General features: G+C 47.0%; 1 protein-coding gene across 5 annotated transcripts in view; it reads left to right on the top strand.

The window, feature by feature from the left end:
- Positions 1-13,315, top strand: part of VAV2 (vav guanine nucleotide exchange factor 2) — a 155,501-nt gene that overhangs the window by 120,676 nt on the left and 21,510 nt on the right. For all 5 annotated transcript variants that reach the window (XM_079961265.1, XM_079961262.1, XM_079961263.1 and 2 more), the window contains 6 exons: positions 428-526; positions 2,534-2,602; positions 3,266-3,366; positions 5,762-5,861; positions 6,805-6,900; positions 9,677-9,745. In XM_079961265.1, coding sequence (XP_079817391.1) covers positions 428-526; positions 2,534-2,602; positions 3,266-3,366; positions 5,762-5,861; positions 6,805-6,900; positions 9,677-9,745 — 534 coding nt within the window. The remainder of the gene's footprint in view (positions 1-427; positions 527-2,533; positions 2,603-3,265; positions 3,367-5,761; positions 5,862-6,804; positions 6,901-9,676; positions 9,746-13,315) is intronic.

Genomic DNA, 13,315 nt, shown 5'->3' with positions numbered 1-13,315 from the left:
CCTAAGAAGGTTGGTGAGTCCTAATCCAGGAGCTGCTTCTGGGAACGTCCTGCCTCATGTGTGTCTAGCTAGACAAAGCTACTGATGATGGCCTTATACTGTGGTCTGATAAGGCAGATTCCTTCATTCCTATTTGAACCTTACTGTGAAAGGACTATAGCTCAGTGGTAGAGCATCTGCTTTGCATGCAGGTGGCCCCAGTGCAATCCCCAATGGCATCCACAGGCAGGGCTGGAATTGCCTCCCCCCCCCACCTAAAACCCTGGATTGCTGCTGCCTGATAGCATAGGCAGTCCAGTGGTCTGGCTCTGCATGAAACAGCTTCCCTTGTCCACCTGAAGGTATCCCTAAGTTCCATTCTGTTGAGTTCAGATCAAAACGAGCAGCTTAGACATGCTAACATGCCAGTGTTTGTTTTTCCCTCTAGAAAATGGGCATGACGGAAGATGACAAAAGGAATTGCTGTTTGCTAGAGATCCAGGAAACTGAGGCCAAATACTACAAGACTCTCGAAGACATAGAAAAGGTGAATGTCAAGTGCAAATTGCTACATTACATATGTCAGTGCATTTGACGCTTGGGCTCTACGACGGGGATCTTACAATCAAAATTTTGACAATAGAGAATAGGTGTGGGTATGACTTCGTGGGCCAGTCTCTCTTTCTCCCTCTTGCCCCACCCCTGCTCCTTCTTCCGGCCTAACCTACCCATGCACATCCTTAAGCTCATTGGAGGAAAAGGTGGGAGATAAATGCTGCAAACAAACAAGGAAAGGAAGGAAGGGAGACTTTAAAACAGCCAGGCCACCCTCCCTTCATGGAAAATGCCCCCTGGAGCTGAAGGCATCGTGAAAGGAGGCAGAGAGTTTTGTTTTTCTGTCCTTGCTGCCAAAAAGTTTTTTTCCTCTCCCTCTTGTAACATCCAGCCCCCTCTCATGCCCAGTCCAGTGACAGCTTTTAACAGACTCATTACTCTTCCTGATGGGCAGGAGCTCCATAGCCGTTCTGATAAGGACCCTTTCCCTTACCTCCGTTTGATGGCCTTCAAATGATAAGGGAGCAGGGCCATTTATCTTGGGTGGGCACGTCTCGCCAGGCCTCCCTTTTAATTCATTTTGATGAATTATGGTTTGGTTTTGCATTTCAGAATTGTTTAAAACCACACACACGCAAGTATGTAAAGATGATAACTTAAGGAGCATAATGTGGAGCCAGGAGCCAAGTAATTACTTTCCCCTTTGGTGATTAAGCAACATTGTAAGCACATTAATGTTTTTAAAACGCGAAATTAGCTCAACTTACAATTTGCTTTTTATTCCTTGGCTAAAGAAAAAATATATCAAATGGGTGGACAAAGAGATGTTTCGTACAGTGGATGCTTGGGTTGCGAACATGATCCATGCGGGAGGCACGTTCACAACCCGCAGCGCTGCGTCTGCACATGTATGGGTTGTGATTTGGTGCTTCTGCACATGCGCAAAGTGTGATTTAGTGCTTCTGTGCATGTGCAACCACTGAAACCCGGAAGTAATCCATTCCAGTACTTCCGGATTTCAGCGCGCAGGTAACCCCAAAAAAACGCAACCTGAAGTGTCTGTAACCCGAGGTATGTACACTGAATATTTAGTTAGGGCAAGAGTTGTTCTTGTGTTCAGATCCTGCATGTGGGCTTCCCATAACACGATCTGGTCGGCCACTGTGGGAACAAGTTGCTTTTATTGGATGGGCCACAGGCCTGATCCAACAGAGCCTTTCTTAGGGTCTCCTGCTTCTTCTTCACTACTGGAGGCAGGGTGCCTCTGAATACCAGTTGCTGGAAAACACAGGAGGGGAGAGTCGATCTTGCAACTTTGGTCCTGTTTGTGGCTTCTGGTTAGCCAGAAGACCAGGATGCTGGACTAGATGGGCCTTTGGTCTGATCCAGCAGCCAGGTTCTTTTGACGCTATACCTCTACTCTCGGAAGCAGCATTGCCTCTAAGTTTCTGGGAATCTCAAGTGGGGAGAGTGTTGCTGTTGTGCTCAGGTCCTGCTTTCGGGTTTCCCATTGGGGCATCTGACTGGCTACTGTGAGAGAAAGATGCTGGACTAGGTGGTCTTTGACCTGATCCAGCAGGGCTCTTAAGTTCTTACTCCCTTGTGTGCAGTGTTCTGAGGGCCATGCAACAGTGGCAAGTGGCGCCAGAGACAAAAGTGGCAGAATAAACGATATGGCTCTCACCCTTGTACAGTAAGCTATATTCAAAGTCATAGGTTTCTAAAGATACACACAAACACACACACACAACCTCCATTCAGGTAAGCAAGAGACATGATCACAATTCAAGGGCACCTTCCAGCCAGGCAAAATCACCTGAGGAAACTGCAGAGCAAGACCCATGAGCAGCATGAACATGGGAGACGGAGCATGGCCTGTTGGGAATTTCATGTGCCAGATAGAGAGACTTAGATGACCATGTTAGACTCCCTCACCCCTGCTGTAGAATTAGGGTGTTGCGGCCTATGCTTCCCACCTTTTTCTGTTTCACTTTTGCAGAACTACATGAATCCATTGAGGCTGGTTTTGACTCTACAAGAAATGGAAGCAATATTTATTAACTTGGAGGTAATGCTGTCTAAGATCCAGACCTTTAAATCTCTTCTCCCCTTTTTCACACAGGCTGCAGATTTAGTTCCTTGATTTAAGGAACCTGGGTTTCAAGTCTGACCCTGCTGCAGTTTACAATTCACTTTACACACAATGACTCCCTTTTAAGAATTCCTGAGTGGTTAATTATGGTGGCCTGAGTGGAGCTTTTTTGTTTCTAAATAATAAGTAAATTGTATTCTCTTTCACATAAGTGGGCACTGGCGGAGGAAGAGGAGTGGGGGGGGGGGGAGCGCACCGCCCTTGGCAGCGCGATCCTGCTGGGGTGCTATCGCGGCTGCCCCCCCACCTGTGCTGGGCAACACGCCCCCAGAACATGCCCCCAGTGGCGGAGCTTCATGCTCTAGCACCGGGGGCAGAGAGCAGGTGGGGGCGGGGCTGGCGTGCATCCTGGTGGTGTGGCGCGCGTCTGAGGGGGCATGGCGCCCAGTGTGGGTGGGGGAGCAGCCACAATGCCACTCCACCAGGATTGCTCTGCCAGGGGCAGTGCGCTCCCCCCACACTCCTCTTCCTCCACCAATGACTCCACTTCCCTGTGCCGGAGCATGAAGCTCTACCACTGTAAGTGGGCATAACCTTTGGGTACTATGTCTCTTCCCCTTTCCTTTCTTTCTTTTCCAGGACCTCATCAAAGTCCACTTCAATTTCCTGAGAGCCATCGATGTTTCCATGATGTCTGGAGGGAGCAGCTTGGCCAAAGTGTTTCTAGAATTCAAGGAAAGGTAAAAGAAAAAGGAGGAAAGGAAACTGGCAATTGGTGGAGGGAGAGAGAGAACATGGCAGGGATTTGTGGGAATTTCCTTAAGGTGTTCTCAGAGCCCCAGATGATTAGTTGCATGGGGCATACTGATGGCACATCGCTGTATTTCAACCCAGGTTTCCTGCCACCACAAAGTAAGCAGGATGTGGGAGTCCCAGTCACAGAATTGTAGTTGGAAGGGACCCACAAGGGTCCTCTTCTCACAGCTAATAACCCGACCCCCTGCAGGAACAAAAAAAAAGGGGGGGGCAACTTTGGATGAGATTAGCAAATATATCCCAGGCGTGTTCCACCCCCCCCCCCACTGGGGCATCCAAAGTGTGCTATGGGTGATTCTCTTGCATAATCTGACCCACATCTGGTGAAAGATCTCAAGAGCTGGGACTTGTGTCCTGGTGTGAATCTAGAGGCTCTGGCTGGGGAGGAATTTCTAAAGAAGCAAAGAAGGTTTTCAGCAAGACTGCTGGAAACTTATCGGAGGGACTTCGGTGTAACTGATGCCAGCTGTCCCTGTCCGAATCGTTTGGCACTGAAATCCTGGCCTTCCTTCGAAGTTCCGGCCCCAAAATGCATTCATGTCAAGCTTGGCAGCACAAAGATTGCAAAGGCTCCAATTATCTCCCTCAACGAGCCGCCCAAGGAAAACTGTTTCAACATAAAAGCATGTGGCCAAATTGGCTGGAACAAGAAGAAGGTGATGCAAGAAGAGAGCAAGATATTATGTAAAGGTCCACCCAAGTTTGTGTGTGTGTGTGTGTGTGTGTGAGTGTGTGTGTGTGTGTGTGTGTGTGTGTTCCACCCTTTACACAATCCAGATTCTGGAACAGTTTCATACTGGCTAAGATTTCTGGTTTCTCCTTTGGATAGTTTAGGTCACACAAGGGCGGAGAACTTTTCTTTTTTCAGCCCACTATTCTGAATATTAGGGGACACAGGTGGCGCTGTGGGTTAAAGCCTCAGCACCTAGGACTTGCCGATCGAAAGGTCGGCGGTTCGAATCCCTGCGGCGGGGTGCGCTCCCGCTGCTCGGTCCCAGCGCCTGCCAACCTAGCAGTTCGAAAGCACCTCCAGGTGCAAGTAGATAAATAGGGACCGCTTACCAGCGGGAAGGTAAACGGCGTTTCCGTGTGCGGCTCTGGCTCGCCAGAGCAGCGATGTCACGCTGGCCACGTGACCCGGAAGTGTCTCCGGACAGCGCTGGCCCCTGGCCTCTTAAGTGAGATGGGCGCACAACCCCAGAGTCTGTCAAGACTGGCCCGTACGGGCAGGGGTACCTTTACCTTTACCTATTCTGAATATTGCTTTTTATAGGGTAGGATAGGATATTATTTTTTATTATTGCTTATTAAATTTGTATACGTTCCTTCATTTGTAGATCCTAGGTTCACAGCATAAAAGTACAATATAAAAACACAAAATGCATAATAAAAACAAAACCAAAAAAGCCGTAATCCCTGCTCTCCCAGCCCCTTCCTATGAGCCCATTTAAAAGGGGTATAAGATGTTAATCAGCCAAAGGCCTGGCTGAAGAGGAAAGTTTTTGCCTGGTGCCTAAAGGTGTATAATGAAGGTTCTAGGGTATTGGGCACTGGTGATCAGTTTATGGAACCACTTGGTTCCATAAAGTTTGGGGACCACTGCATTAGGTGGATGCTGGAGCCAGAGCAATCCCAGCCTGAATCTTGGAACCTAGAATGCACCCCAAAATCCAGTGCATGGATTGTATGTACTCTGCACGGGGCTCTTTTGGAGACAAGGGAGAGGTAAAAATATATTAAAACTTGTGTCAGGAGTGGGGTTGTCAAATCACCAATGTTAACTAGGGTTGGACTAGTTACAGATAGGTAGCCGTGTTGGTCTGCCATAGTCAAAACAAAATAAAAAAATTCTTTCCAGTAGCACCTTAAAGACCAACTAAGTTAGTTCTTGGTATGAGCTTTCGTGTGCATGCACACTTCTTCAGATACACTGAAACAGAAGTCACCAGACCCTTCTATATAGTGAGAAGGTGGGGAGGGGTATTACTCAGAAGGGTGGTGGGATTGGGTGATTGGCACCCAATTGGGTGATCACAGCTATCTGCCAATCACCCAATCCCACCACCCTTCTGAGTAATACCCCTCCCCACCTTCTCACTATATAGAAGGGTCTGGTGACTTCTGTTTCAGTGTATCTGAAGAAGTGTGCATGCACACGAAAGCTCATACCAAGAACTAACTTAGTTGGTCTTTAAGGTGCTACTGGAAGGAATTTTTTTATTTTGTTTTGACTAGGGTTGGACTGTGTTCCATGCCAAAATGAGCCAAGCACAGAGTCAAAGCAGTTGTCAAATCCTTTCCTCTCCTTCTTCCTTGTAGGCTCTTGATATACGGCGAGTACTGCAGCCGCATGGAATATGCACAGACCACGCTGAATCACCTCATGGCCAACCGGGAAGATGTTCAGCAGAAAATCGAGGTGACTGTGCTGAGCGCTTTTGGTGGGTGCAGGGAGAGGTCAGCAAGTGGGTGGCCAACCTGGATGGCTTTGAAAAGGGATTAGATGAATTCATTGCCATCGTTGGCTTACTAGCCACAACAGCTGTGTTCTCCCTCCATTGCTGGAGTTAACATGCTTCTGAATACCAGTTGCTGGAGATCTCTCCAAATAGAAAGCTAGAAAAAGCGTAAGAAGAGGGTCAGGCCAAAGGGGGCCCAACTAGTCTAATTCTCACAGTGACTAATCAGATACCCATTATGGGAAACCTGCAAGCAGTATTTATACCCCACCCATGTTGCTGGGTTTCCCCAGCCACTCTGGGTGGCTCCCAACAGAATAATAATAATAATAATAATAATAATAATAATAATCGTAGTAAAGTGATAAAACATCAAACATTAAAAACTTCCCTAAACAGGGCTGCCTTCAGATGTCTTCTAAAAGTCAGATAGTTGTTTATTTTCTTGACATCTGATGGGAGGGCATTCCACAGAGCAGGTGCCACTACCAAGAAGGCCCTCTGCCTGGTTCCCTGTAGCTTCACTTTTCACAGTGAGGGAACTGCCAAAAGGCCCTCGGAGCTGGACCTCAGTGTCCAGGCTGAACGATGCTGGTGGAGATGCTCCTTCAGGTATACTGGGCCTCAGAAAGTAGAGGTATAGCATAGCCATCATAGCTAGTCACCACTGAAAGCCTTATTCTTTTTCTGAAGCCTTCCATGTTAATGGCCATCAATGAAGGAAGAGCTCAGCTTTGATCCCTGATAGTCTAGGCATTGTTTTTTAGATGCAAATTGGATTTCCACAGTCAGAGCAATTGAAACTAGATAATTTCTTAACAGTAGCATGAAGTGATAGTCTTTTGAAAACATTTTCTTTTTTTCTTTTTTAAAGTGTTCTCACTTTTCTCCCCCCTCTTTCAGGAATGTACGCTGAAAGTTCAGGATGGAAAGTTTAAACTGCAAGACTTGTTGGTGGTGCCAATGCAAAGAGTTTTGAAGTATCACCTCTTATTAAAAGTAAGTGGGTTCACCTGTATTCTGATAGGGGCAGAAATTCCTCCAGCTACAGTGTGTTTGGGGAGGGGGAGGGAAATATAGTATATAAAGCAAATAAAGTATATAAAGCAAATCAAGAAAAAAACGCTAAACATTTCTTATGAATATTGTTATCATTATTATCACAATTATTATTACATTTCTACCCTCCCCCCCATTTCTTCCAACAAGATCAGGGTAGTGTAAACAATTCTCCCCCTCTTCATTTTACGCCTACAATAGCCCTGTGAGATAAGTTTGGCTTAGAGACAGTAACTGAGCCCAACATTACATTCAGTGTGCTTTATGGCAGAGTGGGGGATTTGAACCCGGGTCTCCCAGGTCCTACTCTGACACTAACCACTGCACCACACTGGCTTTCAGGAGAAACTGTAGAAGAGCATATTTGATTCATGTATTCATTGATACTTGATTGAGGAATAGAAAGGAGTATCGCAGAAAAGAGTATAGTCGGCTAAAATCTCTTAAGAGCAGGGAAACACACCCATGCTTGAAACACTTTGTTGCAGGTCCTGCTTTTTTCCAGGGATTCAGAGCCAGATATCCCTTATCTGAACCCAGGACTCCAGGTGTCATTCCACACCTTTAATTACAGGGTTCAAGTTGATGGATGTTGCAACTTCTACCACATCTACAGTTCCCTTCAGGGCAGCTTACAGCCCGTTATCAAATTCAAATAGAAAATTAAAACTCATTGATGTCAAAGCAATTAAGCAAAACTACAAGAAATAACATTTAGATCGAAAAGGTCACTAACTTGTTTAAGTTTTCATCAGTTGTCAGGTCAATGGGCAGCAAAAATTTGCTGCCCTTTGTCTTCTGAAACAGCCCTGGCTAAGCAAATGGAGTTTTCTTCGTCCTGTGACAGGTAGTCTTTTGGATTAAATAAGGTTGTGGCCCTCAGCTTGTGGAAAGGAGTGATGCAAGCATCCCCCAGTTTTGATCTGTGCCATGTTGGCAGATGTGATGTGATCAGCCTGACAGCATAGGTCACATCAGATGCCCTCTCCGGAGTGGCCTTTAGCTGCAACGCTCCTCTCCTCTCCTCTCCTCTTCTCTCCCTGCTGCCACCTCACTCTTGGTTCAATATCCAGCATGAGGGGCAGGTTTGACGAAATCTGAAAGTTAGACAGGAGTTTGAAGTTGGCAGAAGGAGAGCAGTAGTGTGTGCAGAGTTAGCCTGGAGAAAGATGTCCCCAGTGCACACAAGCTACAGTCCGTTATACTAGCTCCCTTGTGCGAAGCTCAACAACTCCCATAAGGTGAGTTGAGGCACTTACCTGAATATGCAGAAGCTGTGTCTATGGGTAGGCAAGGTGGGCAAGTAAGCCCCGCCCCCCAGCATCCCCTTGCACAGGATGCTCAGCCCCCAGTTGTCCCTGCAGGGTAGGCCTGTGGAGGCTTGTGTTGGCACTTGTTTGATCAAGAGCAATACCTCTCGTGCAAACGTGGAGCCTGTTTAGTCAGGGCCTGGGCATTTCGTGTTCAAGCAGATTCTGTTCCGCAATAAGGAAGAATACAAGCTATGTAGACTTGCAAGATTGTCAGCAGGAGGGAACCCCCCTGCAAATCCATGGGGGACTGTTGAAGATAGATTCTGGGGCTTTCCCTGGGACTCCACTGAAACCCCAGTCCCCTTTCTCTCATCAAGCTCTATACGCCATTCTTTTTTATTGCATTTCTATTCTATTCCACCTATATGGGACACGGGTGGTGCTGTGGGTTAAACCACAGAGCCTAGGACTTGCTGATCAGAAGGTCGGCGGTTCAAATCCCTGCAACGGGTGAGCTCCCGTTGCTCGGTCCCTGCTCCTGCCAACCTAGCAGTTCAAAAGCACGTCAAAGTGCAAGTAGATAAATAGGTACCGCTCCGGCGGGAATGTAAATGGCATTTCCTTTCGCTGCTCTGGTTCGCCAGAAGCTGGCCACATGACCCGGAAGCTGGACACTGGCTCCCTCGGCCAATAAAGCAAGATGAGCGCTGAAACCCCAGAGTCGGTCCCGGCTGGACCTAATGGCCAGAGGTCCCTTTACCTTTACCTTTATTCCACCTATTTCTCCAAGGAGCTCAAGGTAGCATACATGGTTCCTCCCACTTCTCGATTAATTCCCCACAACAACCCTGTGAGGTAGGTTAGGCCAAGAGGCAGCAACTAGGCTAAGGTCACCCAGTGAGCTTCACGTGGCAAAGTGAGAACTGAACCCTGATCTCCCAGGTCCTAGTCTGACACAATTAAGAGCTACGCTGCTGCTACGCACTTTTTCCAGGAAAGGATGCATAGCTCCCCTCCCCACATTTATTTCCCTCCACCCTCTTTCGCTCGTCTTTTTAAATGTTAATAATTTCACCAGCGTCTCCATGCAATGGAGCCTTTGTGAAGCATGGGCTTGTTGATCCTCATTGTTTTGCAAGGAGGGTCAATTAGCTGATGGGGAAAGAAACCTGCAAATAATTTGCTGATGCATGAAATTCCTTCTGTTAGCTCTGAGTTCTCTGGGCTGCCACAACACACTCCTCATGGGTTACTTGCTGGATGATTGTAACAGGCTTCTGGTTCGCAGCAATACACAGTGGAGGTGGAGTCATCACACACACACCCCCCCCTCACTTCCCTGCTGCCGGCGATTCTGTGGCTGCAGAAAGTTTGCCACTGATGCTGGCTTCCAATGTGAGGCTCACACTGTGGGATGGAGCAATACATCAACATGCCTCTGACATGCTGCAGTTTCCTTTCAGGAGCTTCTCAGCCATTCATCGGATCGGCCAGAAAAGCAGCAGCTCAAGGAAGCCTTGGAAGCGATGCAGGTAGGAGCCCCAGTTTTTTTTAACCAGGTATTGGGGTGGGGTGTATTGTTTCAAGGCCACACTTGTTCCTAATCTTCCAAAGTTCCAGATATTCTTATAGGCGAATCCATGGAGGGTCACAATGGCTGTGTTTGACCTCCGCTGTTAGAGGCAGTGTGACTCTGAATGTCAGCTGCTGAAACCACAGGAGGGGACGGGGGCTCTTGTGCCCAGGTCCTGCTTGTGGGCTTCTTCCCACTGGGGCATCTGGTTGGCCACTGTGAGGACAGGAGGTTGGACCAGATGGACCCAGCTGCAAGGCTTTCATGCTCCAAAGTCCACAGTCCCAAAGTTCGATCTATCAACTTAATCTGTCAATCATATCTGTTTCTCTTTTCCAAGCTGAAGTTCAGTTCACCTCTGCATCAACTTATGGTTTTCTCTGCTGAGTTTCCACACTGAAGCAGCTCAAAGCAAAACAGGAAACAATGCAAGTTGAAAAACCATCACAGCAACAGTCTAAACGCTACAGTAATTCCTTTCAAAGCGCCATGCTCCAGTCGAAAGGAGTAACTCCTTTTGATAATACAGATGATATTGCAACATTTTTCTATTCGTGGTCAATTAAGACATCAATCGTTAAAGCCTGTCCAATGATCCCAGCTAGTTCAAATATCTAAACCACAGTAAGATAATATTAAACATTTCCAACAAAGACACTGAGGCTACTGAGCGTCTGCCAATGGATTCCAATGAGTACTCAAAATTCTAAAAAAAAAGCCACAGCAAAATATGTCACTTTAAATGCAGTGGTCCATGAAATCCCTAAAAGCAATCAATTTTTTTGTGATTCTTCTTTGGAATGGGGTTGGACTAGAGGATCCTTTGGGGGCCTTCCAACTCTAGGATTCTGTTATTCTATGAAACATTTAAAAGCCTCTTGAAATAAAGGTCTTCCATAGGTGTCTAATGGGTAAGGAGGGCGGGATATTGCTGGCTCTCCTTGGAGGTGGCATCCCCTGATATGAAGGGAGGCTCCTAAGGCTGCAGATTGGGAAGTCATCAGGCCCTAGACAAACTACTTTCAGGGACGTATTTCCCTGACATTCTGAACCTTTGATTGACCCCCGAAGAGCCCCTGAGGTCCCTCAAAACATGGTTTGAAAGCTCTCCCTGGATTCCTGAACCCTCCTGAAATAGGCCACTTCCTGGAATGCAAGGAGATGGTGGCCACAGGCAACTCTTGGCTCACTCCATTACGCTTTGGGTGTTGTTTGCCTTGCTAACTGTTGCTGCCACTCAGTGTTTGAAACCCTGGGACTGTGTGACCCTTAACAAGCACTGTCACTTCAGCCAGGGATTAATCTTCCTTATGTTGGGGAAGCTGTGGAAGGTCAGCACCCCCAGGGCTTGTCTTGGAAAAGTCTCCATCCCTCTGACTTAATCTGAACTGACAGGGCAGAAAGTGTGTTTGGGCGGGTGGGTGGGAATGGAGGAGGTGGGAGACTATGAAAAGAAGTGGTATGCGCGTGCACCCCCCCCCATGTGCACATTCTAAAGATACAGTAGGGCAGAGGCTGCCAACATGGTGCCCTCCAGATTGTGCAGACAGCAATTCCCATCATCCCTGACTGGTTGATGGGAGTTGTAGTCCAAAACATGTGGAGAAGGACAAGTTATTGAAGGCTGCATTACAGTCTTAGAGCAAGAGCTGCCTACATTTCTTCCCAGTGTCTCTGCATGAGATGCTGATTTTGGGGGAGGGTTATCCCAGAGCACTGACAATATGCGGCAGCGTCCTGTGAAGGCAGGTTCTTCCTCTTTTTCTTCCCCTTGGGACAAAAATAATCACCAAGGACTCCGCCCCCAAATATGTATGCACTGCAGGGGAGAGGCAAAGATTAGATCAGGCTTCCTCAACCTTGGCCCTCCAGATGTTTTGAGACTACAATTATCCCTGACCACAGGTCCTGCTAGCTAGGGATCATGGGAGTTGTAGGCCAAAAACATCTGGAGGGCCGAGGTTGAGGAAGTCTGTATTAGAGCCTGTCAAAGTTTGCACAGGGACTCAACGGGCAGCCTGTTCTCTGCATGAGTGCTCGGGCTCACAAGTGTGCCTGTTTAATTTATTTCTGGTGGTGCGCACACACACACACCCCGGTACAGAAAACAAATGTGCTGCTCTCCTTCCTCAGCCTTACACCATCTGCCGCCCTCTCCTGCCCACCAGGGGATTTGCAGCACTGTGACCAAGGGCTCCCTTCTGCTCAGCGATTGTATTTCTCACAATGGCAAACATTAAAACACCCCTGAACATTCTACGCAGGTCATCGCAAGCTGCCAGTGGGCAAGCTCACATGCAAGTGTGGTGAGAGACACCACCGTGCTGCATGTGTTTTCTGCATGAAATTTCGGCAGTGCCATGTAAAATGCAAAGCAGCCCCTGTTGCAATGTGCACATTTAGGGGACTGCGTTTTTTTTTTTTTGGGCGGGGGGATACATTTATTGTGTCTCACTTTTTATCCAAGTTGCTCAAGGCAGCATTATGTCCCGCCCCCCCTGCCCCCCCATTCTTCCCTCACAAACAACCCTGTAAGGTAGACTGGGTTGAAAGAGAGAAAGTGAAACAGTGATTGGTGCAAGATCACCCTGTGAGCACCTGTCAGTCTGAGTGAGGGGGTTTGAACCCTGGTATGTCCTGACTACTAGTCCCAGCCCTTTAACCACCGCACAAATTTCATCAATTTTGAACTGCACCACAGTGAAAGCACCACAACTCCATTCAAGAGGAACCTGTGACTAAGAATTCCTATGGAAATGGGAGCAGCGATTGCTGACGTTTGCTTATTCATCCCATGTCTAGAACAGAGATCAATCCATCAAATATAATCAGCATTTGCTGTTCTTGCTACTTTCAGTTCGCAAACGATACATAATTGATTACGTCCCCCCCCCATTGGGTTGCATTAAATGAAGTTCACCATGCCCATAAATGTCAATGAGTCTACTCTGAGCAGGATTAGCACTGGACACCATTCATTGCACTTCCTTTGCCACTGAAATCCGTTGGGTGCAGTAACGTAATGATGACATAACTTAAGTAATTAGTATATGAAGCCCATGACAACTTGGGTCCAGTTCACCTCTAAGAGCACCTTACCTTCTGTGTACCCATTTGGCTGCTTTGAACTGGCCCTGTTATAGGGACCATGTAAAACCTTTCCAAATTTGTAAGAAATTGAGCTTTTAGCAGCACCTATACTTTGGAACTCCCTGCCTAGTGACACCAGGCAGGTTCTTTTGCCTGTACTCTTTCGGGTACCCACTGAAAACATTTTTGCTCATAGACAAACGTACCCAGATGTTTAGGAAGTTTGTGTGAGTTTTGATCTGTTTTTAGTCTGTTGCTATTTTAACTTTTTGAAAGTTTTAAATTATTATTTTTTCTTGATAATTTGTTTCATCTTTTTGTAAACCGCGTTAAAGGACGATGCTTTTTTAAAAAGCAGTTATATGGTGTAATAAATAAATAAATCAATAATCAATCAATTGTGCAAATGGTATAAGTTACATAATTTTGCTACAGCAGG

Source organism: Podarcis cretensis (genome assembly GCF_951804945.1).
Source record: "Podarcis cretensis genome assembly, chromosome: Z".
Classification (NCBI taxonomy): Eukaryota; Metazoa; Chordata; class Lepidosauria; order Squamata; family Lacertidae; genus Podarcis; species Podarcis cretensis.
The sequence above is the reverse complement of the archived record's forward strand: the minus strand, read 5'-3'. Positions and strand labels throughout refer to the sequence as shown.